The following is a 27,620-nucleotide window of genomic DNA, read 5'->3' on the forward strand; positions in this document are numbered from 1 at the left end:
TGTAAATATCTTTCAAATGCTGACAGATTCCAACAGTCAGTTTCCATTATTTTGAAGTCAATGGAAGGTAAGAGAGGTTCAAGGTTCCACACAGAAAGGCAAATTCTTGTTATTGCCTTACATTGGTAAACTCAGGAATGTCACACAAACATTTTAAATCCTCGCACCATAAATATCACAATCATTTTCAGATTGGAAACTTAAACCTGCCATTTCACTTTCAGTCAGGAACAGATCACAGTTTTACACCAATTTCTGATTTGACATTTCCAGCATTCACCGTTGTTCTTCCTGACTCTGAATCCAGTTGTAAAGGAGCCTTCTGTTGCGTGTCTAGGAGCTCTGAAGCATTGGAAGAGAGTGGCTGGGATACAATTCTCAGACACCCCAGGGCTAACCCTCAAGTTCAGACCTGGTGTGATTAATGGCAGTGATAACAGCACAATCCAACCTGTGCAGTCACTTGTGAATATGCTTCAGAAGGGGGGATGTCTGAATGAATCCCTACCCACAAACAGCAGGTAAAAGGCCTCCCCAGTGTGTGTTCATGTGTCTGCAGGTGTTGTGACCAAGTGAATTCCTTCCTAATTCGGAGTAGATGAATGTATTCTCTCCACTGTAACTCTGTTTTTGTCTCGTGAGATCAATGCTATATTTAACTTTCTCCTGACAGACGTTAACAAGTTCCATATCAGAGTGAATAAGCTGGTGTCTCAGCAGGTTGGATGAAGAAGCGAATCCCTTGCCACTCTCAGAGCAGGTGAACAACCTCTCCCCAGTGTGAATATGCTGGTGTTCAGTGAGATGAGATGATCGCCTGAACTGAGTCCCACAGTGAGAGCACATGAACGGTCTCTCCTCACTGTGAACACGTTGATGACCTGACAATTCCTCAGAACTTTTAAAGCATTTCCTGCAGACAGAGCATTTAAAAGGTCTCTCCCCAGTGTGGACTCACTGGTGTTTCAGCAAGTTGAATGAATTAGTGAATCCCTCTCCCCACACACAGCAGGTGAACGGCCTCTCCCAGTGTGAATGCACTGGTATCTCAGCAGATTCTTTTGATTTTTAAATCACTGCTCACATTCAAAACATTTGAGAGGTCTGGATTCAGTGTGTCAAAAGGTGGGCTGACTGAATGAATCCCTTCCCACACTCGGAACAGGTGAACACTTCTCTCCAATGTTACTGTATTGATGAATATCCAATTCAGATGGGTAATTGAATCCCTTCCCACAGATCCCACATTTCCACAGTTTCTCCAGGATTTGGAAGTCCTTGTGTCTCTTTCTGTTGGATGATAAGTTAAAATATCATCTACACACAGAACACGTGTACGGTTTCTCTTCACTGTGAATGATATGATCTTTTTTCAGGCTTTGTAACTGGTGAAAGCTCTTTCCACAGTCAGGGCACTGGAACACTCTCACTCGGTTGTGTGCTTCTCAATGCTTTTCAGGTGACAGTGGTGTTTGAAATCTTTCCGCACAGACAGAGCAGAGAAACATTTCTCCTTCCACATTTAAAGGCCGATGATACTCAGGTCCTGATGAATTGAGTGATTGTCAGATCTCGACATGGTGTTTGTGATGACTTTCTTGGCTGGAACTCCTCCCATTCTAAACCCCTGTAAAAGGAGTTTACAGAAGTTATCATTGTAAGCACAGGATGGAAATTCAGAACAGATAATCCTAGTTTCTATGGAATATTTTCCCCTTTATTTCCCTCAAATCTATAAATCTCTGTCCCACACACTCCTCTCCCTTTCTGCGTTTTGTTCCAGATTCAGTGTCCAAACTCCTTCTCATTCTTTTCTCCTCTCCAGATTCTCACAAATGATTGAGGAGGTCGGATTCCACTGTTATTGCTGCTGTTAATCACATCCAGAACTGAACCATGTACGTTCTGGCATTTGGGGTTTATTTCTTATGTTTATGCCCCTATAATTGGCCATTTTAAAAGTATTTGTTCATGAGATGCAGGCATTGCTGGCTGGGCCAGCATTTCTTGCCCTTCCCTAATTGCCCTTGAGAAGGATGGTGAGCAGCTGCCGCCTTGAACTGCTGCAGTCCAGGTGGTGTAGGTACACTCACAGTGCTGTTAGGAAGGGAGTTCCAGGATTTTGACCCAGCAACAGTGAAGGAATGGCGATATATTACCAAGTCAGGATGGTGAGTGGCTTTGAGGGGAACTTCCAGATGGTGGTGTTCCCATGTGTCGGCTCTCCTTGTTCTTTTAGATGGTAGTGGTCGAGGGTTTGAAAAGTGCTGTCTAAGGAGGCTTCATGTGTTCTTGCAGTACATCTTGTAGATTTTACACACTACTGCTACTGTGCGTCGGTGGTGGAGGAAGTGAGTGTTTGTGGAAGGTGTGCCAATCAAGCCAGCTGCTTTGTCCTGGATGGTATAAAGCTTCCTGAGTGTTGTGGGAGCTGCACTCATCCAGGCAAGTGGGGAGTATTCCATCACATTTCTGACATGTGCTGGAGTTTAATATTCTGGATAAATGTCAAATAAATCAGCTTTGTTTTAAATATATTGTTGTGGATTTTTGTCTTTCCCACCTGAGTGTTTAATATCACCTGGCTGGAGCTCAGAAAGGACAATCTGCAGGGAGGATCACGTGGCTGGAACAGAACTTCAGCCTGGACGCAGTCCGTCAGGGTAACACTCAGAGGGACAAACAGCACTTTGGTGTCAGTGAAGAGAGATGCGAAAGACCAAAGTCCCCATGTGGGTGAATCTTGAGATGTGTAAGAAATGCGTCCCAGCCACTGTCTTCCATGGTTCAGAGCTCCTAGACACGGAACAGAAGGCTCCTTTACAACTGGGTTTAGAGTCAGGAAGAACAATGGTGAATGCTGGAAACGTGTTGTCAAATCAGAGATTGGTGTAAAACTGTGATCTGTTCCTGACTTAAAGTGAAATGGCAGGTTTAAGTTTCCAGTTTGAAAATGACTGGTTACTAAACTCTGAATATTGAACATGTTTGTGTGACAGTCTTGAGTCTATCATTTTAAGACAGACATATTCTAATTTAAGATAAAACCAATGAAAATAAATCAGTTAATGTCTCCATTATAATTGCAGATGGAGGAGTTCACAGGACCCTGTTAACTGCTGGGACAATTATATAACAGAAACGTGACATCCAGATAAAGACATGTTTACTGAAAGTTGATGCCGGATTTGAACAGAATGGGCTGAACCCAAAATTGTTTTCGTGAAGAGCGGGTTAATGTTGAGTTAAATCCGATGTCTCTGCCTATTGGTTCATTCTTGACAGAATCAGCAGGTGGTATCCAATGAGGTCCTTTGTTCTCTTATTCATCCAATCTGCTGAAAGCTCCTTTATTGTCTAATTCATGACATCAGAGCAGGCAGCAGTGAACGGAACAGGGAACAGGACAGTAATTAAACACAATGTTGTCCCTTCAGTTTCAGTCTGGGAGGTGGGTGGAGTGAAGGGAAATAGCTCCTATTGTGCTTGTAGCAGTGCCGGAGGGTCCCATTAAAAGGGCTATTCATTATCATCAGAGCTACCCACAGTGAATCACTGTCTGCAACTGAAATGACTAAAGCCTGCTTCCAATACTCAGGGATGCTTTTAATTTGATTTAAACATTCCTACTTAACAGACAGGGGCTAAAGTTAGCATTATTGCAGGATGCACTGCAGGAACTCACCAAGCCTGCTTAGGCAGCACCTTCCAAACCAATGACCGCTACCGTCTGGAAGGATAAGGGCAGCAGACACATGGGAACACCACCACCTGGAAGTTCCCCTCCATGCCACTCACCATCCTGACTTGGTAATATATCGCCATTCTTTCACTGTCGCTGGGTCAAAATCCTGGAACTCCCTTCCTAACAGCACTGTGGGTGTACCTACACCCGGGGACTGCAGCAGTTCAAGAAGGAAGCTCACCACCACCTTCTCGAAGGTAACTAGGGATGGGCAATAAATGCTGCCCTAGCCAGCGAAGCCCACATCCCATGATCGAGTAAAAAGTCACAGCATTATGTAGAGATATCAATAGCAGCATGACATCAGCTGGTTTCAGAAGAGCCCGAATAACCTTTTCCCTGCAGAATGGATGGTGCCTGTGGAACTATAGCTCATGAAGGAGTCAACCTGCTTAGGAGATTAGAGGCTGAGGTGGAGATTGTCTGCTCGGAATGTACAGGAGATATTTTACAGGAACCATCAGGTTTTGACTCTCAGTGCCTCACTGAATATTAATACACTCCAGCATCAGCACCACAATGTTGTCTGAACAAGAAAGTTATAACTTCTTGTTGGGTCAATGAGGAGTTTGAATCGTCCTTCTGTGGTATTTCCACTAAAAGCTGATATAAGAAATATCTGTTCTTTAGTTTCTGTACCAGTGGAATCTCTCCGAGACTCTGGTGACTGCATTTCCCTGGATTTCGATCAACTGTGCCTCCTGTGTAAACACTGCTGTGATTGATGGAACAAAGCCTCTTCATTGCATATTCCAGGTTTCTGCACTCGGTTGATCAGGAATATTAAAGGGGAATTGGTTTAATGGAGGTTATTGGGATGCACAATCAAGGATATTATTTACATGGTAAATATCTTTCATAAGAATTAGGAGCAGGAGTAGGCCACTCGGCCCCTCGAACCTTCTCCGCCATTCAATAAGATCATGGCTGACCTGATAGTAACCTCAACTCCACATTCCCGCCTACCCCCGATAACCTTTCACCCCTTTGCTTATCAAAAATCTGTCTAACTCTGCCTTAAAAATATTCAAAGACTCTGCTTCCACCGCCTTCAGAGGAAGAGAGTTCCAAAGACTCACAACCCTCAGAGAAAAATTTTTCTCCTCATCTCTGTCTTAAATGGGTGACCCCTTATTTCAAAACAGTGACCTCTAGTTCTGGATTCTCCCACAAGAGGAAACATCCTCTCCAACTCCACCCTGTCAAGAGCCCTCAGGATCTTATATGTTTCAATCAAGGTGCCTCTTACTCTTCTAAACTCCAGCAGGTACACGCCTAACCTGTCCAACCTTTCCTAATAAGACAAACCGTCCATTCCAGGTATTACCTAGTAAATCTTACGAACATAAGGAGCAGGAGTAGGCCATTCAGCCTCTCGAGTCTGCTCCACCATTTAATGAGGTTCTGGCTGATCTGATAGTAACTTCAAATCTGCATCCCACCTACTCTGGATAGCCTATCACCCCCTTGCTTACCAAGAATCTATCCACTTCTGCCTTAAAAATATTCAAAGACTCTGCATCCATTGCCTTTTCAGGAAGAAATTTCTCTGAGCTGCTTCCAACACATTTAATTTCTCTTTAAATAAGGAGACCAGTATTGTACACAATACTCCAAATGTGGTCTCACCAATGCCCTGTATACTGAGGCATAACCCCCCTACTTTTATATTCAATTCCCCTCACAATAAATGATAACATTCTATTAGCTTTCCTAATTACTTGCTGAACCTGCATACTAGCCTTTTGTGATTCATGCACTAGGACACCCAGATCCCTCTGCACCTCAAAGCTCTGCAATCTCTCATCATTTAGATAATATGCTTCTTTTTTATTCTTCCTGCTAAAATGTACACCCTCACATTTCATTACATTATACTCTATTTGCCAGATCTTTGCCCATTCACCTTACCTATGTATATAATTTTGTAGCCTCCTTATGTCCTCTTCACAGCTTACATTCCTACCTATCTTTGTGTCATTAAATTTAGCAACCACACCATCCGTCCCCTTATCAAAATCATTAACGTAGGTTGTAAATGGCTGAGGGCCCAGCACTGATCCCTGTGGAACTCCACTCGTGATATCTTGCCAATCTGAAAAAGACCCATTTATGCTTAGTCTCTGTTCCCTGTTAGCTAACCAATCCTCGATCCATGCTAATGTGCTACCCTCTACACCAATGATCTTCACTATTTTTCAAGCAAGGGTCTCTCCAACAAAAAATCTGCAACGTGAGAGCCAATTGACTACTTAACTAAATTATCATTGCTTACTACATGATGTTATGATACAGAGCAATGCATGTAACTAAAACAAAATCATATATTGTACTTAATAATAAATACACATGTATTTATTTAAAGTTGTGGTTGTGATCCTGAAAATCACAACTTTAACTCAAACGACTTTAAGTGGATAATTGGTTCCCATTGGAATCAATGTTAAAACTGTAGTTAGGTTCTGTGGGAATTTCCTTATCAGGAAAAAAACAAATATTGAAACATTATACCCTCTAAGTTGCAATTTCTATATTGCTAAATTCCTACATTGGTAAATTAAATCGCTTTTATATTTTTCAACTTATTTTATTTTGAATGAAAAATGTAACTTTTTAATTCAGTTACCTCCTGCCTACCACCACCCCTGCTTCCTGAACCTCCTGCTCCCTGATCCTCCTGGTCGCTGCAAATACATTGGAATACTTGGATGCACAAGTCTCGCTGCTTTTCTATTCACACTGGTGTTTGAAATATTTGCCCTCAGATGGAAGAGACAAACATGTTTCTTCCTAGACTGAAAATATTCAGATCCAGATGAATTGAATGACTGTCAGATCTTGACATGCTAATTGTTTTGAGTTTAATGTCCAAAATTCTCCTCCCTAATACCTGTAAAGGGAGTAAACAAAAGTAATCACTGTAAGTTCCGGACAGAAAACCAGAACTAACAATTCTACTTGTCAAAAATATCCTTCTCCCTCTCAAACTATAAATCGCTGTCTCCCACACACTCCCTCCACCCGACTGTTTGTAAACCCAATTCATCCTACTATCCCTCCTCCTGCTTTTTCCCATTTCGCTTCCCCTAATAGGCTCAGTTTCATACTCACCTCTTGCCCTCCCCAATATGTCACCCAGGTGTCTAAATCTTTATTCCTGAAATTAACAAACCGCTTTGCTAAGGGGGCGTCGCAATCAATGCCACATTTACTTTGTGTTAGGGTGTTGTCACTGCGTCCCCACGCCCACCTTTCATCCCAGTCTGAGGAGTTTGGCGACTGGGCTCCGGATGGGTAATGGCGGTCGAATCTCCCACAACCGCCCGCGCTGGGGAAACTGAGCTATCCGCCGCGCGGGCGGGCGGTCCAGGAATGCGCATGTCCAAGGCAGCGGGGAAACTGCGCATGTGCGGAGGAAGGCCCGCCCTTGTCTGCCATGTTGTGGTGTTGACCAATGGAAAAAGTTGGAGGACCGGAAGGCCTTTGATCCTCCAGCCAATCAGAGCGCTGGCTTTGTGTCACTGCAGATAGAGCTTCACAGAGCCTGCAACCTCCTTCTGTGTCCAACATCTGTGAGTAAAACACTTTCTCTTCCTTTTCTAATTCTGGGGGTAAATTGTTGATTTACAGGAACTCACAGAGTCGGAGAGGTCCACAGCGCAGAAAAAGGCCCTTCGACCCATCGAGCCTGCGCCAGTCAAACAAGTACCTAACTATTCTAATCCCATTTTCCAGCACTAGGCCCGCTCTGGTACGCCATGGCATCGCAAGTGCACATCCAAATACTTCTTCAATGTTATGAGTTTCAGGCAGTGAGTTCCAGATTCCCACCAAAGAAATTTCTTCCTCACATCCCCTCTAAACCTCCTGCCCCTTACCTTAAATCTACACCCCCTGGTTATTGATCCCTCCACCAAGGGGAAAAGTTCCTTCCTGTCTACCCTATCTATGCCCCTCATAATTTTATACACCTCAATCATGTCCCCCCTCAATCTCCTCTGCTCCAGGGAAAATAACACCAGTCTATCCAATCTCTCCTCATATCTAAAATTCTCCAGCCCAGACAACATCCTGGTAAATTTCTTCTGCACTCTCTCTCAAGCAAACACATCCTTCCTATAATGCGGATTCCAGAATTGCACACAATACTGTAGCTGTGGCCTAACCAGCATTTTGTACAGTTCCATCATAACCTCCCTGCTCTTATATTCGGCTAATAAAGGCAAGTATCCCATATGCTTTCTTAACCACCTCATCTACCTGTCCCACTACCTTAAGGGACCAGTGGACATGCACACCGATGTCCCTCTGATCCTTGGTACTCTCCAGGGTCCTACCATTCATCGTGTATTCCCGTGCCTTGTTTGTCCTGCCCAAGTGCATCACCTCACACTTATCCGGATTAAATTCCATTTGCCACTGATCAGCCAATCTGACCAGCCCGTCTATATCCTCCTGTAATCTGAGGCTATCCTCCTCACTATTTATCACTCCGCCAATTTTTGTGTCATCCACAAACTTACTGATCAACCCTCCTACATTTGAGTCTAAATTGTTTATATGTACCACAAACTGCAAGGGACCCAACTCCGATCCCTGTGGAACCCCACTGGACACAGGCATTCAGTCACAAAAACACCCCTCGACCATCACCCTCTAGTTCCTGCCACTCAGCCAATTCTGGATCCAATTTGCCAAATTGCCTTGGATCCCATGGGCTCTTATCTTCGTTATCAGTCTCCCATGCGGGACCTTATGAAAAGCCTTGCTGAAGTCCAAGTAGACTACATAAAATGCATTGTCCTCATCTACACACCTGGTCACCTCTTCGAAAAGTTCAATCAAATTGGTCAGACGTGACCTCCCCTTAACAAAACCAAGCTGACTGTGCTTGATTAATCCCTGCCTCTCCAAATGTAGACTCATTCTGTCCCTCAGAATTTCTTCCAATAGTTTCCCCACCACTGAGGTTAGACTGACTGGCCTGTAGTCCCCTGGTTTATCCCTTCCTTCCTCCCTTGAATAACGGTACCACATTGGCTGTCCTCCAGTCCTCTGGCACCTCTCCTGTGGCCAGAGATGTATTGAAAATTATTGCCAGAGCCCCTGCTATCTCCTCTTTTGCCTCACTCAACAGCCTGGGATACATTTCACCCGGGCTTGGAGATTTATCTACTTCTAAGTCTGCTAGATCACTTAGAACCTCCTCCCTTTCTATGCTAATTTCTTAATTATATCACAATCCTTCTGCCTAATTTCCATACTGATGTTGTCCCTCTCACTTATGAACACCGACACAAAGTATTCATTTAGAACCCTACCTACGTCTTCCGGCTCCACACACAAATGACCACTATGGTCCTTAATGGGCCCTACTCTTTCCCAGTTATCCTCGAACTCTTAATGCACTTGTAAAATAACTTTGGATTTTCCTTTATTTTACCTGCAAATGTTTATTCATGCCCCCTTTTTGCTCTCCTAATTTGCTTTGCAAATTTCCCCCTACACATTCTATACTCCTCCAGGGCTTCCACTGTTTTGAGCCCCTCGGTATCTGCCATAAACCTCCCTTTTTCTCTTTGTCTAATCCTCTATATCCGTTGACATCCAGGGTTCCCTGGATTTGTTGGCCCCATCCTTTATCTTTCCTGGAATATGTTGGCCCTGTACTCTCCCTATTTCCTTCTTGAATGAGTCCCACTGATCTGACACAGATTTACCTACAAGTAGCTGCTCCCAGTCCACTCTGGCCAAATCATATCTGATTTTGTTAAAATCGGCCTTCTCCCAATTTAGAACTCTGATTTCTGGCCCATTTTTGTTCTTTTCCATGATAACCTTGAATCTAACGGAGTGATGATCACTGTCCGCAAAATGCTCCCCCATTGATACCTCTACCACTTGCCCGGCTTCATTCCCTAAAATTAAGTCCTGGACCGTCCCCTGCGTTGTTGGACCTTCTACATACTGGCTTAAGAAGTTCTCCTGGATGCATTTTAATTCTGCTCCCTCTAAACCTATCACGCTATGACTAACCCAGTTACTGTTGGGGAAGTTGAAATCCCCCACTATTACTACCCTATTATTTTTACACTTCTCTGAAATTTGCCTACATATCTGCTCTTTTATTTCTCTCTGATTGGTTGGGGGCCAATAGTACATTCCCAGCAATGTGATTGCTCCTTTTTTGTTTCTAAGTTCTACCCATGTGGCTTCATTTGAGGAGATTTCTAAGATGTCATCCCCCCTTACTGCTTTAATTGATTCCTTGATCAATATTGCGATAACCTTTTACCTCCTTCCCTATCTCGCCTGAAGACCCTATATCCTGGAAAATTGGGCTGCCAATCCTGCCCCTCTCTCAACTATGTGTCTGTGACAGCAATGACATCATACTTTCAAGTGTTAATTTGTGCCCTCAACTCATCTGCCTTATTCGTCAGACCCCTTGCATTAAAATAAATACCATCCAATCTTGCCAAACTCCCTTGTTCCTTAACTGGCCTATAATTTCTACTCCTTCCAAACTCACTTGCTCTCTCTTCTAATTTTGGCTGTGCATCTTCCCCTGCTGAACCTCCTCTCAGGATCCCATCCCCCTGCCAAGTTAGTTAAACCCTCCCCAACAGCATTAGCAAACCTCCCCGCAAGGATGTTGGTCCCATTCCGGTTCAGGTGCAACCCGTTCGCTTTGTACAGGCCCCACCACCCCCAGAAACGGTCCCAATGTCCCAGGAATCTAAAGCCCTCCCTCCTGCACCATCTCTCCAGCCACGCATTCATCTGGACTGACCTCCTATTTCTATACTCACTAGCGCGTGGCACCGGAAGTAAATAGTTGAGGCCTGTTTGAGGTCCTATTTTTTAATCTGCTTCCTAGCTCCCTAAATTCTTCTTGCAGGACCTCATCCCTCTTTCTACCTTTGTCGTTGGTACCAATATATACCATGATTTCTTTCTGTTTGCCCTCCCCCTTTAGAATGCCTTGCAGCCGTTCAGTGACATCCTTGACCCTGGCACCAGGGAGGCAACATACCATCCTGGAGTCACGTCTACGGCCGCAGAAACGCCTGTCTGTTCCCCTTACTATCGAGTCTCCTACCACTATTGCTCTTCCCCTCTTTTTCCTCCCCACCCCGTGCAGCTGAGCCATTCACAGTGCCATGAGCGTGGCTGCACTCCCCAGAGGAACCGTCACTCTTATCGCTTTCCAACACAGACAAACGGTTCTTGAGCGAGATGCACCCTGGGGATTTCCTGACTATCTGCCTGACACCTTTTTTGTGACTGATGGTCACCCATTCCCTCTCTGTCTGCACTTTCATAAGCTGTGGGACGACCACGTCTAAAAATGTGCTATCCACAAAACTCTCAGCCTCGTGGATGCACCTCAGTGCCTCCAGCTGCTGCTCAAGCTCCGAAACTCAGAGCTCAGGTCGCTGTAGCTGGTGGCACTTCCTGCACACGTAGTCGGTCAGAGCGCAAGGAGCATCTAGGACTTCCCAAATGTTGCAGGTGGTACATAACACGGGACGGAGCTGCCCTGCCATGCCTCTAGTTGAAAAAAAAACCTTACTTTAAACACATTAAAAAATTTAAATTATTTAATAACTTTAAATAAAAACTAGAACTATCTTTTCTTAGCTTATTCTATTTTAAACTTCGGGAACAGCTGGAGAAAAACACTTAGCCACTACTCACCAATCAGTTCTCACCTTTGTGCTGGTGTCACTTTTTGAAGCTTCCCCGCACTTGTGCTGGTTCTGATCTCTCCGCCGCTCTCTCACACTGTCCTGTGATGTCACTCTTCCTGAAGGGAAAGGAAGTGAATCCAGGGAAGGTGCAGGCTCTGGAAAGGTTGCCCAGGTCTCCCTCTCTCTCTCAAAGACATTGACATCCTTTGCTCTCTCAGCTTGTCACATTTATTTGTCTGATGGCCTGATTCCTAATGTTCACAATTAAAGGGGTGGTTTCCCAGGATTTGGCTGACAATTATGGGGACGGTAAATTAATATAGGACAGAGAAACTACTAGTGTTGTTACATGGCACATATTGGAGAACCATAAGTAATACATCTAATAAAGAACATCTCTTATTATTTCTAGTTTTGTAATATAATACTGTAGCTATGTTATGTATTTAAAGTCATTGAGTCAGTACGGCACAGAAGGAGCCCATTTTGCAACTCGAGTCCATATCAACTCCCTGTAGAGCAATCCAGTCAGTCCCATTCTCTCTCCACATCCCCATACCCCCGCAAGTTTATTTCTTTCAAGTGCCCACCCAACTCCATTTTTAAATCATCGATCATCTCTGCTTCCAAACCCTTATAGACAGAGTTTTCCAGAACATGACCACTCGCTGCCAAAATAAAGTTCTTCGTCACATCCCACCTGTACCTCTGGTCAATATTGTACCTTACACTTTCAGTCCATTATTATAAACACATGTACATATTTAGACTAGCAGCCTGCTTGATGATTTTTCAGTGATACAAAGATTAGTGGTAGGCCAGAAGATTGGAAAAATCTTAGAAACCAGCAAAGGATAACAAACTAAAAAAATGAAGAGAGAGAATTTTGAATAAACCAGCAAAAAATATAAAAACAGACATTAAAGGCTTCTAGAAATATATAAAAAGGGAAAAAGTAGTGAAAGTGAGCTTCAATCACTTAGAGGGTGAAACTGGGGAACTAATAATGGGAAAGAAGGAAGTGGCAGAGATTTTGAACAAGTATTTTGTATCTGTCTTACAGTAGAAGACACAAAATCATCCCAAGAATAGTAGAGAAGCAGAGGCAAGAGGGAAGGAGGAAATTAAATGATTACAATCTCTAGAGCAAAAGCACTAGGAAAACTAATAGGGCTAAAGGCTGACACGTTTCCAGGATCTGATGGCCTGCTTCTTCGGGTCTTAAGGGAAGTGTTTGCAGAGATAGTGGCTGCATTGTTTCATCAACTTTGAAAGTGCCCTCAAATTCGGAAAGGTCCCAGTGGATTAGAAAACCACAAATGTAACACCTCTATTCAGGAGAGGTGGGAGATGGAAAGCAGGAAACTACAGGCCACTCAGTTTAACATCTGTGATTGGAGAGCCAATCGATGTCATATATTTGGATTTACAAAAGGCATTCAATAAGAGGTCACATAAAAGGTTACGACACAAGGTACGAGCTCATGGTTGTGGGGGTGATATATTAGCACGGAAATAGGATTGGCTAGCCAACAGGAAACAAGGAGTTGGGGTAAATTAGCCAGTTTCAGGTTAACAAAGTGGAGTCCTGCAGGGGTCAGTACTGGGGCCTCAACTATTTACAATGCATATTAATGACTTGGATGAAGGAACCGACTGTACTATTTCTGGTGATACAACAATACGTAGGAAAGCAAGTTGTGAAGAGGATGCAAAGAGTCTGCAAAGGGATATCGATAGGTTAAGTGAGTGGACAAAAAAGGGGCCGATTGTGTATAGTGTGGGGAAAATATGAGCTTGTCGGCTTTGGCAGGAAGAATAAAAAAGAATATTATTTAAATAGAGGGAGACTGCAGGATGCTGCAGAACAGAGGGATCTGGGTATCCCTGTACAGAAAGTGCAAAAAGTCAGCATGCAGGTACAGCAAGTAATTAGGAAGTGTCATGAAACTATCATTTTTCCAGAATATTAATGTGGGAATTTGTAAAGTAGGCTTTTGTGTGTGTGGATGGTTCCGTCTGTGTGACTAATTTAATTGAATTAGAGATGGATAAACTGCAAGGTTGAAATTATCATAAGTGTTAGGTGTAAAAAGGTCATTTGAAATGCTAATGAGTGAGCGAGGGTAAAGTCAGCAGATAGGGTATGAATGAAATTTGCATTCTTAGCTCAGGGGAAAAGTTGTTGGATTTTAATGAGACGTGATAAGGTTTTTACGACTGGCAAAATAAATAGAACAAGGTTATTACATTGATTTTTCCTAAAAGTGCTGAGCATAATGATAACATGAATTTTTTATATTATGGGAAAAGTAGATTCCAAAGACATGGAGGAACATTAGAAATCTAATAAGGAAAATATATTTAAAGAAGGATGGAAGGCTGTGTGGGGGCATGGCTGTGCAAGATCTGAAAGGTACACCATGTAAAACAGAATTGGGGAAACGCCTCTAGCCACTTTGCAGAAGTCTGCTGTTTCAGTAACCAAAATTATGTTAAAAGCCTTTGGAATTCCACTGTCGAGTGGGTGCTCGTGGTAACCTTGCTGGATTGTCTCGACAAATTTATAATCTATTTTGGACTGTTGCCTTAAAGGGGGTGTGTAGTTGTGAACAAAAACAAAAATACCTGGAAAAACTCAGCAGGTCTGACAGCATCTGCAGAGAGGGATGCAGTTGACGTTTCGAGTCCATATGACCCTTCATCAGAACTAAGACATATAGAAATGAGATGAAATATAAGCTGGTAGAAGAGGGTGGGACAGGAGAGTTCGATAGGGGGCCAGTGATAGGTGGAGGCCAAGAAGAGACTGCCAAAGATGTCAGAGACAAAATAACAAAGGGGTGTTGATGGTGGTGATATTATCTAAAAGATGTGCTAATGGGGATATTAAGGGAAGCGAGCTAGTGGAAGATGGCCTGAGTGCGGGTGGGGGGATGGGATCGAAATGGGCTAAAAGGTGGAGATGAAACAATAGATTGAAATAAATTTAAAAATCTGAGGGAAAAGAAAAAAATAGTTGTAAAAAAATTATAAATTATTGGAAAAGGGGGTGGGGATGGAGAAGAGAGTTCATGATCTGAAATTGTTGAACTCAATATTAAGTCCGGAAGACTGTAAAGTGCCTAGCTGGAAGATGAAGTGCTGTTCCTCCAGTTTGCGTTGAGCTTCACTGGAACATTGCAGCAGGCCAAGGACGGACATGTGGGCATGAGAGCAGGGTGGAGTGTTGAAATGGCAAGCGACAGGAAGGTCTGGATCATGCTTGCGGACAGACCAAAGGTGTTCCGCAAAGCGGTCACCCAGTCTGCGTTTGGTCTCTCCAATGTAGAGGAGACCGCATTGGGAGCAGCAAATGCAGTAGACTAAATTGAGGGAAGTGGAAGTGAAATGCTGCTTCACTTGAAAGGAGTGTTTGGGCCCTTGGACGGCGAGGAGAGGGGAAGTAAAGGAGCAGATGTTGCACCTTCTGCGGTTGCATGGGAAGGTGCCGTGGGAGGGGGTTGAGGTGTAGGGGGTGATGGAGGAATGGACCAGGGTGTCCCGGAGGGAACAATCCCTGCGGAAAGCCGCCTGGGTGGGTGTAGGGAAGATGTGTTTGGTAGTGGCATCATGCTGGAGTTGGCAGAAATGGTGGAAGATGATTCTTTGAACGCGGAGGCTGGTGGGTTGATAAGTGAGGACAAGGGGGAGCAGTTGTGAGTTGTGTAGTTGTGAGCCTGGTTAATTAGGAATTTTGGAAATTGTTATAATATTATGTAACCATGTATCTTTTAATCTTATGTATGTATTTTTCTTTGTTAATAAATATTTTAATTTAATTTGTAAAATTGCTAAAGGGGTTAGTGGACTTATTACTTCTGAATTCAGTGCACAAACCTTTTCATAATTAATACAAATTGCAAAACTGTTGTGATAGCATAGCCAAGCTTCCCTTGTGGAATTGGTCAGCCTGGCAAATACCACCTGCTGTATCATAACAGAAGGCAGATGGAGTGTTGGCCTTTATTGCAAGGGGAGTGGAATATAAAAGTAGGGAAGTCTTCCTGCAGCTGTACAGAATATTGGTGAGACCACACCTGGAGAACGGTGAACAGTTTTAGTCTCCCTACAGAGGAGGAATATGCATTGGAAGCAGTTCACAGAAGGTTTTCTAGGCTGATTCCAGGGATGAAGTGGTCGTCTTACAAGGAAAGGCTGAGCCAATACAGAGGTAATCTTATTGAAACATACAGGTTTCTGAGGGGGTTTGACAGGGTGGATGTTTCTTCTCATGGGGGCATCTAGAACGAGAGGGGCACAGTGTAAAGATAAGGGGTCTCCCATTTAAGACAGAGATGAAGAGGAATCTCTTCTCTCAAAGGGTGTTTAGTCTTTGGAATTCTCTTCCACAAAGAGCAGTGGAGGCTGGGTCATTGAATAAATTCAAGGCTGAATTAGACCGATTTTGATTGACAAGGGAGTCAAAGACTATGGGAGACAGGCAGGAAATTTTAAGTTAAGGCTACAATCAGATCAGCCTTGATCTTATTAAATGGAAGAGCAGGCTCGATGAGCCGAATGGCCTACTCCTATTCTTATTACTTATGATCTCTCTGTTGAGGACAGGAAGCAGTGAATGTTGATCAGCATCAATTAACACCTTCAGGAGACTTGGGAGGGTGTATATTAGGTACAGCAGAGTGCGAATGGAGGGAGAGTGCGGGGGACAGGGATTTACTGCTTTTGAGGAATGAGAGAGAGAGGTGTTTTCCATAGAATCTAGAATCATCTGTTCTGAATTTCTGTCCTGAACTGACAGTGATGACTTTTGTAAACTCCTTTTACAGGACTTCAGAAGGGAACGAATTGCAAACAGAAATCTCAAATCAAACATCACATCAAGATCTGACAGAGTCTCTCAATTCATCAGGGCCTGAATATCATTGGCCTTTGAATCTAGAAGGAGAAATGTTTCTGTTCTGTCTGCTTCAAACCATTTTAAACATCAGTTGACTGGAAAAGCACTGAGACACACACACCCCAGTGCACTGACTGGAAAGAGGTTTAACCAGTTACACAGCCTGAAAAAACCATTGCACCATTCACAGTGGGGAGCAACCATAGACGTTGTTCTATGTGTGAACGAGGCTTCAACAGATCATCAAACCTGGAGAGACACAAGGACACCGGCTCCATGGAGAAACCGTGGAAATGTGGAGACTGTGGGAAGGAATCCCGTTCCCCATCTGAGCTGGAGATTCATCAACGCATTCACACTGGGGAGAGGCCGTTCACCTGCTCAGAGTGTGGGAAGGGATTCACTCATTTAAACAACCTGCGGACACACCAGCGAGTTCACACTGGGGAGAGGCCATTCACCTGCTCCGTGTGTGGGAAGGGATTCACTCACACCTGGAACCTGTTGACACACCAGCGACTTCATACTGGAGAGAGGCCGTTCACCTGCTCTGAGTGTGGGAAAGGATTCAGTCGGTTATGCAGCCTGCAAACACACCAACGAGTTCACACTAGGGAGAGGCCATTCACCTGCTCTGAGTGTGGCAAGAGATTCACTCAGTTATCCCATCTGCTGACACACCAGCGGGTTCACACTGGGGAGAGGCCATTCACCTGCTCCGAGTGTGGGAAGGGATTCAGTGAATCATTCACCCTGCTGATACACCAGCGAGTTCACACTGGAGAGAGGCCGTTCACCTGCACTGAGTGTGGGAAGGGATTCGCTCAGTCGTCCAACCTGTTGACACACCAACGAGTTCACACTGGGGAGAGACCATTCAGCTGCTCCATGTGTGAGAAAGGATTCATTCAGTTATCTCACCTGCAAAGACACCAGCGAGTTCACAAGTGATTACAGGGGTTTGATTCTGCTGTTATTGCTGATGTTAATTACACCCAGGACTGAACCATGTTCATTCTGACAGTTGTGAAGTGGGAGGGTCGGAGGGTTTCTTTCTGCTGGACTGGCCGGTCTCACAACTTTGCTTCCGGTGGATTGATGCTCTTTGAGCCTTGTTGCAAAAATCTAGTTGATATTTGGTGTTTGGAAGGTAAAAGAGATCTGGTTTGTATTTCTGTTTGGAACCCCCTCACCGCCTTAAACGCATGCTTCACTGTTACAGAAATGGGCTGTGGTGGTTAGAAGGTTCTTTTGTTTTATTTATCTGGCGTTTCTCACAGAAGGAAACTACAAAGGTATGAGGGGCAAGTTGGCTGTGGTAGATTGAGAAACTACATTAAAAGGTATGGTGGCAGACAGGCAATGGCTGGCATTTAAGGAATTAATACAGGAACAAAAACCCAACAGGAAAGTTGATGCAACAGTGGTTAATAAGAGAAGCTAAAGATTGCATTAGATCAAAGTAAGTGGCCTAAAACGTAGTTAGCCTGAGGATTGGGAGATATTTAGAATTCAGCAAAGGAGAACCAAGAAACTGATAAATAAAGAAAGAATAGAATATGAGAACACACTGGTGAGAAACATAAAAACTGACTATAAAATCTTTTTTTATGTGAAAAGGAAAGGATTAGCAAAGACAAGTATGGGCCCATTACAGGTGGAGACAGGAGAATTTAAACGAGGAATGTGGAAATGGCAGAGAAACTAAACAAATGTTTGTCTGTCTTCATGGAGGAAGATACGGAAATTGCCCCAAAGATACTAGAGAACCAAGGGACTAGTGAGCATAGGAACTGAAAGAGGTTAGTATTAGTGAACATGCACCAGAGAAATTAATGGGACTGAAAGTTGATAAATCCCTGGGATCCGATAATCTACATCCCAGAATGTTGAAGGAGGTGGCTGTAGAGGTAGTGGATACATTGGTGGTCATCTTTCAAAATTCTATAGTTTCTGCGATGGCTCCTGCAGATTGGAAGGTGGCAAATATAACTCCACTATTTACAAAAGGAGGGAGAAAATGGGGAATGACAGATCTGTTAGTCTGACATCAGTAGCAGGGGAAATACTAGAATCTATTATAAAGCATGTGATAGCTGGTTACTTAAAAAATAATGATCTGATTGGGCAGAATCAACATGGATTTATGAAAGGGGAATCATGTTTAAACCTGATGGAGTTTTTTGAGGATGTAACTAGCAAAACAGATAAGAGGGAACCAGTGGATGTGGAGCTTTTGGATTTTCAGAAAGCTTTCGATAAGAGGTTAGTAAGCAGAATTAGAGCACATGGGATTGGGGGAGCTTTACTGGCATAGATTGAGAATTGGTTAACAGACAGAAAACAGAGAGTTAGAATAAATAGGACCTGGGCGTCATTGTTCATGAGCCACTGAAAACTAACATACAGTTGCAGCAAGCAATTAGGAAGGCACATGGTGGCCTTTATCGCAAGAGGATTTGAGGAGGGTAGTAAAGAGGTATTGCTGCAATTGTATAGAACCATGGTTAGACCACACCTGGAGCATTATGTACAATTTTGGTCACCTTACCTAAGGAGGGTTATACTTGCCATAGAGAGAGTGCAACAGAGATTCACCTGATTCCTGAGATGGCAGGATTGCCCTATGAGGAGGAATTGAGGAGACTGGGCCTATATTCTTTAAAGCTTAGAAGAATGAGAGGTGATCTCATTGAAACCTACAAAATTCTACAGGGCTCGACAGGGTCGATGCAGGAAGGATATATCCCCTGGCTGGGGGTGTCTAGAACCAGGGACACAGCCTCAGAATAAGGGGAAGACCATTTAGGACTCAGATGAGGAGGAATTTCTTCACTTAGAGGGTGAAGAACCTTTGGAATTCTCTACCTCTGAGGGCTGTGGAGGCTCAGTCATTGAGTACATTTAAGACAGAGATTGATAGATTTTTAGATATCGAAGGCATCAGGGGATATGGGGAGAGTGCAGGAAAATGGTGTTGAGACAGATGGTCAGCCATGATCTAATTGAATGGCAGAGCAGGCTCAATGGGCCGAATGGCCTATTCCTGCTCCTATTTCCTATGTCCTTAGAAGACAGTTACAGATTTGGTCTTGTGTACGTTGCAGTTCACTTGGAGTTGGTGAGGGGAAAAGAAGCTGGAAGATTTGCCTAGCTTGGAGCTAGAGGAAGAAATCTTGAATGATCCTGATAGTGAAAGGCAGTTAGCCTTGTGGCAGATAGGAGTCAGCTTGAACAGTGAGCTTTGAAAGAGCTGTGAAGAAGCTGTGGGAGCAGCATGGGGAGAAGCAGTCAGTCTGTCCAAAGTCAGGGCAATAAGGCAGTGAGGCTCAAGCCTGAGTGGAGGAATCCACAGTTGTGAGGTCATAAAGAAATTTTAACAGGTAGATTGGCAAAAAGCTACTGGAAAGATGCCCAGGAAATCTTGTAGCTTGGAAGAGTAGGTGGAATACTGAGGAGGAATCAAAGTGAATTCCAGAGGGCTGTGGCATATGGGTTGGCTCCAGGAGAAGTGAATGAACCCTTAGGGTTTCATAATGTATAAAGGAACTCTTGGTGGAACTAAAAATTAGAACCGGGTTTATAACTTAAGTATTTATATAACATGGTCTTAAGTGGTAGCGCTTATATCATTTAATTCTTTTATATACAGGAAAGTTTATTTTTTTCAAAATGTCAAATATTGTGGCATAATTCATTCAGTTATTTAGTGGGTGTTCGGATTTTTCTTTAAACATTAATGGTCCCTATCAGGATTGTAACAATATTTGGGGCCCATTCGGGATTCTGAATCCACAGACTGGTAAGGGTGCGCTATGTTTTGCTAAGGTTTAGGCTAACAATATTTCAGAATGAACCTTACCATATTCATTGAGAAGCAGAATGGTTTTGTTAATTGCTAAGACGTCTTCAGGGCGATGATTTATCCCTGGGTGTTTTGAAACAATGAGTAAAGGTGAGGTTGATGGAATGAGCAAAACAGTGGTTTTTGGATTTCAAAGCAGGGACTTAAAAAGCAGAAATAGTTGATGCAATAGCACCGCATTTGGAATTGGAAGAAGAAAAGCTTTACCCAGATAACAGTCCAGATGAGTTACCGAGAATTCAATTGCAGATCAAAAACTTGAGTGAGAATTCCAATGGGGTAGAGAAAATCAAAATCTCGAACATGAAGGAGAGGAAAAGGAAAAAGAAAGAAGAAAAAAATGGAAATGCTGAGGCTTGAACTAGAATTCCAAATGGAAAAAATAGAAAGGGAAGAAAGAGATAAGGAAAGAAACAGAGAGCTTCAAAGAGAGAAAAAAATTAAACATTATGAACTGGCTAAAGAAAATCCTAAGTTAAGTGGTGAAAGAGGAACTAACCGTTCAGACAATGAGTCGAGTCCCACTGTGAGTTATCATTTTGCAAGGAACATTTGCCTCATGCCTAAATTTCACTGAAGAAGGCATTGGAGAGATTCTGCCTTGTTTGGAAAATTTGTTGCAAAGTTAGGGTGGCCAAAGAAGGTATGGGCTTTTATTTTGCAAAGGGGTTATTGGGAAAGGCAATGGATGTTTATTCAAGTTAAGCTTCAAATTATGAGACTGTTCAAACTGTGGTGCTTAATGCATATGAGCTCGTTCCCAAATCGTATCTATTAAAATTTTGGACCTTGTGAAAAGACAGACCCAAACCTTCATAAAATTTGCTACGTAAAAAAGAAATGATGTTTGACAGGTGATTTTGAGCAATGAAAATTTTACAGTTTTGAGAATGTGGATTAAATAATCGAAATGGAAGAATTTAAAAACAGCATTATTACACACCTGGTGCACTGTATGTTTTTACTATAAGGGAAGCTGCTGTTTTAGCTGATAGCTATGATTTGACTCACAACACCTTAGTGACAACAAACCACTGGTCGCAAACCCATAAGAGCTGGAAAGTGAAATGATATGAGAATGAACAGGATTTATTCCTTCTAATCTTCTAATGTATTTACCATGGGTGAAAATAGAGACATGAGGGATTAAGAAGGGTTTATATTTGAAGGGGAAGTCACTACATTTTTTGTCCAAGAAAGGGCCTGGAAAGCTTGTTATCCTGAGAGACACTGGCTCGATTCAGAACTTATTGCTAGCAAAAGATTTAGACTTTTGTTTGAAACATTCACTGAGTAAAAATGTATTAATACAAGGTATTGATGGGAAAATAAAAGCAAAATTCTGCAGATGCTGGACATCAAATACAAAAACAGAAACATAGAAAATAGGAGCAGGAGTAGGCCATTTGGCCCTTCGAGCCTGCTCCGCCATTCATTATGATAATGGCTGATCATCCAACTCAATAGCCTGCTCCCGCTTTCTCCCCATATCCTTTGATCCCTTTCACCCCAAGAGCTATATCTAACTCCTTCTTGAAAACATACAATGTTTTGGCCTCAGCTACTTCCTGTGGTAGCGAATTCCACAGGCTCACCACCTCTCTGGTGAAGAAATTTCTCCTCATCTCAGTCCTAAATGGTCTACCCCGTATTCTCAAACTGTGACCCCTGGTTCTGGACTCCCCCACCATCGGGAACATCCTTCCTACATCTACCCTGTCTTGTCCTGTTAGAATTTTATAGGTTCCTATGAGATCCCCCCTCATTCTTCTGAACTCCAGCGAATATAATTCTAACCGACTCAATTCCTCTTCATATGTCAGTCCCGCCATCCCAGGAATCAGTCTGATAAACATTCGCTGCATTCCCTCTATAGCAAGAACATCCTTCCTCAGACAAGCAGGCCAAAACTGCACATAATATTCCAAGTGTGGTCTCACCAAGGCCCTGTGTAATTGCAGCAAGACATCCCTGCTCCTGGACTCGAATCCTCTTGCTGTGAAGGCCAACATACCATTTGCTTTCTTTACCGCCTGCTACACCTGCATGCTTACCTTCAACAACTGGTGTACGAGGACACCCATCTGTCATGCATTTGTACACTCACGTAGCTTGTCCAAATCACCCTGAAGCATCTCTGCATCCTCCTCACAGCTCACCCTCCCACCCAGCTTTGTGTCATCTGCAAATTTGGAGATATTACATTTAGCTCCCTCATCTAAATCATTAATATATATTGTGAATAGCTGGGGTCCCAGCACCGATCCCTGCGGTACCCCACTAGTCACTGCCTGCCATTCGGAAAAAGACCCGTTTATTCCTACTCTTTGTTTCCTGCCTGCCAACCAGTTTTCTATCCATCTCAATACATTACCCCCAATCCCATATGCTTTAATTTTACACGCTGGTAAAACTCAGCAGGTCTGGCAGCATTTATGAAGAGAGAAACAGGGTTAATGCTTCGAGTCTGTGTGACTCTTCTTCAGGTGAAAATGGTGAAAGAGACCAATGGAAATCCTGTTGGAGAGAACCCCTACCCCTTGCGTATTCCCAAGGCATAGATGATATATTTCCTATACTTGAATTTGCAGCTGCATGTAAGATTTTCCTTACACACCTTAATGGGTTCCAGCCGGTGCTCGAGTTTACCTTTGAAATGGAGCAGTCAAATGAGCTCCCATTCCTCATCGTGGTGGTTGAGATACTTGCTAATCTCTACTACCGTCTACTGCATGTCTACCTTCACTGGTCAATATACGTGTTGCGATTCCGACATTTCCATGCCCTATAACATTGGCCTTATGTGCAACCTCATAAACAGTTCTGAGCCAAATTCTTTGGCAGAATTAGAATCAGCGAGTGGGACTGGCCCACAGTCTGAATCAGTGTTTAAGGACAGGAGGAGAAAAGAATAAGTAGGAGACTGGACACTGAATCTGGAACAATGAGCAGAGAGGGAGAGGAGTGTGTGGGACAGAGATTTATAGATTTGGGTGAAAGAAAGGGGGGAAATGTTCCATAGAAACTAGAATTGTCAGTTCTGAATTTCTATCCTGTGTTTACAGAGATAATTTCTGTAACCTCCTTTTACAGGGGGTTACATGGGGAGGGGTTCCAGATGGGAAAGTCATAACAAACATCATGTCGAGATCTGACAGAGTAACTCGATTCATCAGGACCTGAATATCATCGGTCTTTGAATGTGGAAGGAGAAATGTTTGTTCTGTCCATGGGAGAAGATTTCAAGCATCAGTGTGACTGGAAAAGCACCTAGACACACACACCCAAGTGAGAGTGAACTGACTATGGAAAGAGCTTTAACCAGGTGCACTGCCTGAAAAAAGAACCGCACCATTCACACTGGGGAGAGACTGTACACATGTTGTTTTGCGCGTGTAAGGCTTCAACTGATCGTCCAACCTGGAGAGACACAAGGACACTGGCACCTTGGCGAATCTGTGGAATTGGGGGACAGTGGGTTGGGATTCATTTCCCCATTTGAACTGGAAACTGATCAACGCAGTCAGAATGGGGAGAGGCCATACACCTGCTCTATGTGTGGAAATGGATTCATTCAATTATCCAGTGTGTTGACACACCAGCATGTTCACACCGGAAAAAGATCATTCAGGTGCTCTGTGTGTGAGAAGAAATTTGCCTACTCATCTGACAAGCTGGCGTTGAGCAAGTTCACACTGAGGAGCTTCCATTCCCCTGCTGTGTGTGTGGGAAGGGATTCACTCAGTCAGACCAGCTTCTGAAATACCAGCGAGTACACACTAGAAAGACGCTGTTCATCTGCTCTTTGTGTGGGAAGGCCACGCAGTCATCCAGCCTGAAACCCCAGCGAGTACACAAGTGACTGCAGGAGTTGAATTCTGTTATTGCTGCTGCTAATCACATCCAGGATTGAACTTGTGGGTTAATCGTGAGGTGTGTAAGAAATGTGTCACAGCCGCTCTCTTCCATGGTTGAAAGCTCGTAGACACAGAACAGAAGGCTCCTTTACAACTGGGTTTAGAGTCAGGAAGAACAGTGAATGCTGGAAACGTGCTGTCAAATCAGAGATTGGTGTAAAACAGTGATCTGTTCCTGACTGAGAGTGAAACAGCAGGTTTAAGTTTCCAGTCTGATGATTATTACGGTACGAGGATTTAAAATTTGTGTGATATTCCTGAGTCTACCATTTTATGGCAATAACAAGTTGCATTTGTGTATGGAACGTTTATAAGCGCTTTCTCACCTTCCATTGACTTCAATGTAATGGAAACTGACTGTTGGAACCTGTCAGCACTTGAAAGATATTTACAAATGAGTCGAGGTTGTCTTACAGTTGGGATCTTTCTCTGTTCTGTCCACTCGAGGCATTAGATAACAGACTTCCTTCTGTGAATATCGAGCTGGAGTATTGGGCCATGATGTGTTTCCTTGTTCATCTTGTTGACTCTAAATGTTGAATCTTGTGGTTTCAGACACCAGGTAATCAAGCTCACAACAACAGATTGTCTTTTCCTGACTTTATTAACAGCACTGCAATCATACAGACAGAGTAATTCCTTACATGGTTCCGGTCCTCTGAGAAGCACTTGAACGATGAAACTTATATGTACTTCAGGAACTGTAATATAGGAAAAGTGTATTGGTTTGTAATTTTAATTCAATATTCCTTCTTTTTATATCCCATCTACCACTTCCCTGCTGAATTTGTTTGTCTATTTCATATTATTACGTGATTGTCACATTTCCATATTTTTAACTTGATTACTTCGTCTATAAATGAATTTTATGAGTTTTTTGACGTAAGTTACACTGCAATGCAGCCTTTGGGCTGTGAACATATTTCTTGAATAAAATATTATTATATCAAAAAAATACTTACCCAATATGGGGAACAGAGGATAATTCAGTGGATTCAGAGCTTTCTTTCCAGCTCTGGTCGAACAAGCTGTGGCTAAACTGGAGATATTTATATTTTAACTTGTTCACTACATTCGTGATCTGACCATGTTCAAACTATAACCACAAGGATACCTGTGCATTTTTCTGACTGTGAGCACAAGGCTGTTAATACATTTGCTGAGTCAATTTCAATTTAAACCAGGTTTAAAGACATGATGCTCTATTCATACATCAAAGGTGCGAGAGATGCTGTGGGACACACACTGTGTCCAGTAGCTGAAAGTGTTTAACAAACTGAGCTTTGGGTTTAGTGATCCTGGATATGTTAGTGATGTCTTTCCTGGATGCTAAGACTAGGAGGGACAGTCTGGAAGGTATGGGGAGCTGGGACTTGTCCATGAGAGGAACTGAAGGTAGGAGAGCTGAAATAATCGAGAGTTAGAAAGGGGGAAAGGTCCAAAGATGGAAGTGTCAGTAAAAGGACATCAATTACTTTCCTTTTATCCTGGAGAATTTAAGAGGATAACTGGGGCACTGAGTGCAGTTTTGGTCTCCGTATTTAAGGAAGGAAGAGGTCTTGTGGTGCAGTGGGTAATGTCCCTGTCTCTGAGCCGGAAGCTCTGGGTTCAAGTCGCACTCCAGGACTTGGCCACGGAAGCTGTGTTCATCACACAGCCAAACAGCTCGGGTATCAACTTATAAACGCTCCCAACTCACACCGATGGCAGATGGAAAGAGAGGGAGGGAGTCCGTGTCACCCATGTGGTGGAAAGAAGATTGGAGTCTCTTCCATCACTATTTCTAGCTCCGGACTACAACATGTATGTTAAAGTGTATGTTGTCATAGCAACTCGGACTCCTTAGGCGGGCAGTTTGCTGGATGGCTGGTGTGGATCCGATTGGTACAAACAGCATGGAGTTTGATTCCTGTTCCAGCTGGGGTGGATTTGGGACCCGCCTCCTTGCCCTGTGCAGGGTGGAGATCAGGGTGCTGTGAGTCAGACCTGCTTTCAGGCAGAGAACTGAAGAAGATGAAGATTTAATGAAGGATATAGTTGCATTGGGAGGCAGTACAGCACTGTATTGGTTCCTGGGATGAGAGGGTTGTCTTACGATGAGAGGCCTATATTCTCTGGCGTTCAGGGGAGTGAGAGGTGATCTCACTGAAACATATAAGATTCTGAATGGGCTTGACAGGGTAAACACTGGGAGGTTGTTTCCCCTGGCTGGCGAATCGAGGAGATGGGGGCACACACTCCGGTTAATTTAGAATTGAGGTGAGGAGACATTTATTCACATGAAGACATGTGAATGTTTGGAATTCTCTTTCCCCAGAGGGTTGTACATGCTCCATTGTTGAACATATTTAAGACTGAGATAGACAGATTTTTGGTCTCTCAGGGAATCAAGGAAATGGGGAGTGGGCGAAAAAGTGCAATTGAAGCTAACGATCAGCCATGATCGTATTGAATGGCGGAGCAGGCACGATGGGCCATATGGTCTGCTCCTCTCTTATGATTTTATGACATGCAGTCTGCTTCCCCCAAAACTGATACATTTGACCAATGTCCAGAATATTAAACTCCAGGCCAGTTATAGGAGGTATTAACATCAGCAAAAACAAACAAAGGACTTGATTAACAGCAATTTCCAACCTCTACAATCACTTGTGAACTCGCTGGTGTGTCAGCAAGTGAGAAGAACGAGCAAATCTCTTCCCACAGACAGAGCAGGTGAACGGCCTCTCCCCAGTGTGAACTTTCTGGTGTCTCAGCAGGTTGGAAGACTGAGAAAAGTGCTTCCCACACACAGAGCAGGTGAATATCTTCTCCCCTGTGTGAACCCGTTGGTGTCTCACCAGGTTGGATGAAGAAGTGAATCCCTTCCCACACATGGAGCAGGTAAGGGGTCGCTCTCCAGTGTGAACTCGCTGGTGTTGAATGAGGTGAGATGACTGTCTGAATCTCTTCTCGCATTGAGAACAACCAAATGGTCTCTCGTCAGTGTGAACAAACTGGTGTTTAATTAGATCCGGTGAGATTTTAAAGCCTTTCCCAATATTAGAACATTTAAATGGCCTCTCGTCAGTGTGAACTAGCTGGTGTAACTGAAGGCTGGACATCAGAGTGAATCCCTTCCCACACACGGAGCAGGTGTATGGTCTCTCCCCAGTGTGAGTGCGTCGATGAGCTTCCAGCTGGGATGGGCAAATGAATCCCTTCCCACAGTCCCCACATTTCCATGGTTTCTCCACGATGCGGGTGTCTTTGTGGCTCTCCAGGTTGGACGATCAGTTGAAGCCTCATTTATATTCAGAACACGTGTCCAGTTGCTCCCTACTGTGAAGGGTTCAATGTTTTTTTCAGGCTGTGGAACTGGTTCATGCTGTTTCCACAGTCAGTTCACTGGGATACTCTCACTCAGGTTTGTGTGTGTATCTTGGTACTTCGGTTTGCATACTCTGTAAATCCTCCCCTTCTAATACCCTGTAAATTAAATTTATAAAGTTTATTATTG

At 43.5% G+C, this 27,620-nt stretch overlaps 1 protein-coding gene and 1 pseudogene across 1 annotated transcript; one reads left to right on the forward strand and one right to left on the reverse strand.

The window, feature by feature from the left end:
* The window catches only part of LOC144673857 (uncharacterized), a 63,785-nt pseudogene extending 36,560 nt beyond the window's left edge, over positions 1 to 27,225 (reverse strand).
* Positions 16,281 to 17,326, forward strand: LOC144673860 (uncharacterized). The gene has a single exon (XM_078535500.1). The coding sequence runs from the start codon at positions 16,556 to 16,558 to the stop codon at positions 17,288 to 17,290; it is 735 nt and encodes a 244-aa protein (XP_078391626.1). The 5' UTR covers positions 16,281 to 16,555; the 3' UTR covers positions 17,291 to 17,326.
* Positions 27,226 to 27,620: the final 395 nt, after the last annotated feature.

Source organism: Cetorhinus maximus, unplaced genomic scaffold (assembly GCF_964194155.1).
Source record: "Cetorhinus maximus unplaced genomic scaffold, sCetMax3.hap1.1 HAP1_SCAFFOLD_495, whole genome shotgun sequence".
Taxonomy (NCBI): Eukaryota; Metazoa; Chordata; class Chondrichthyes; order Lamniformes; family Cetorhinidae; genus Cetorhinus; species Cetorhinus maximus.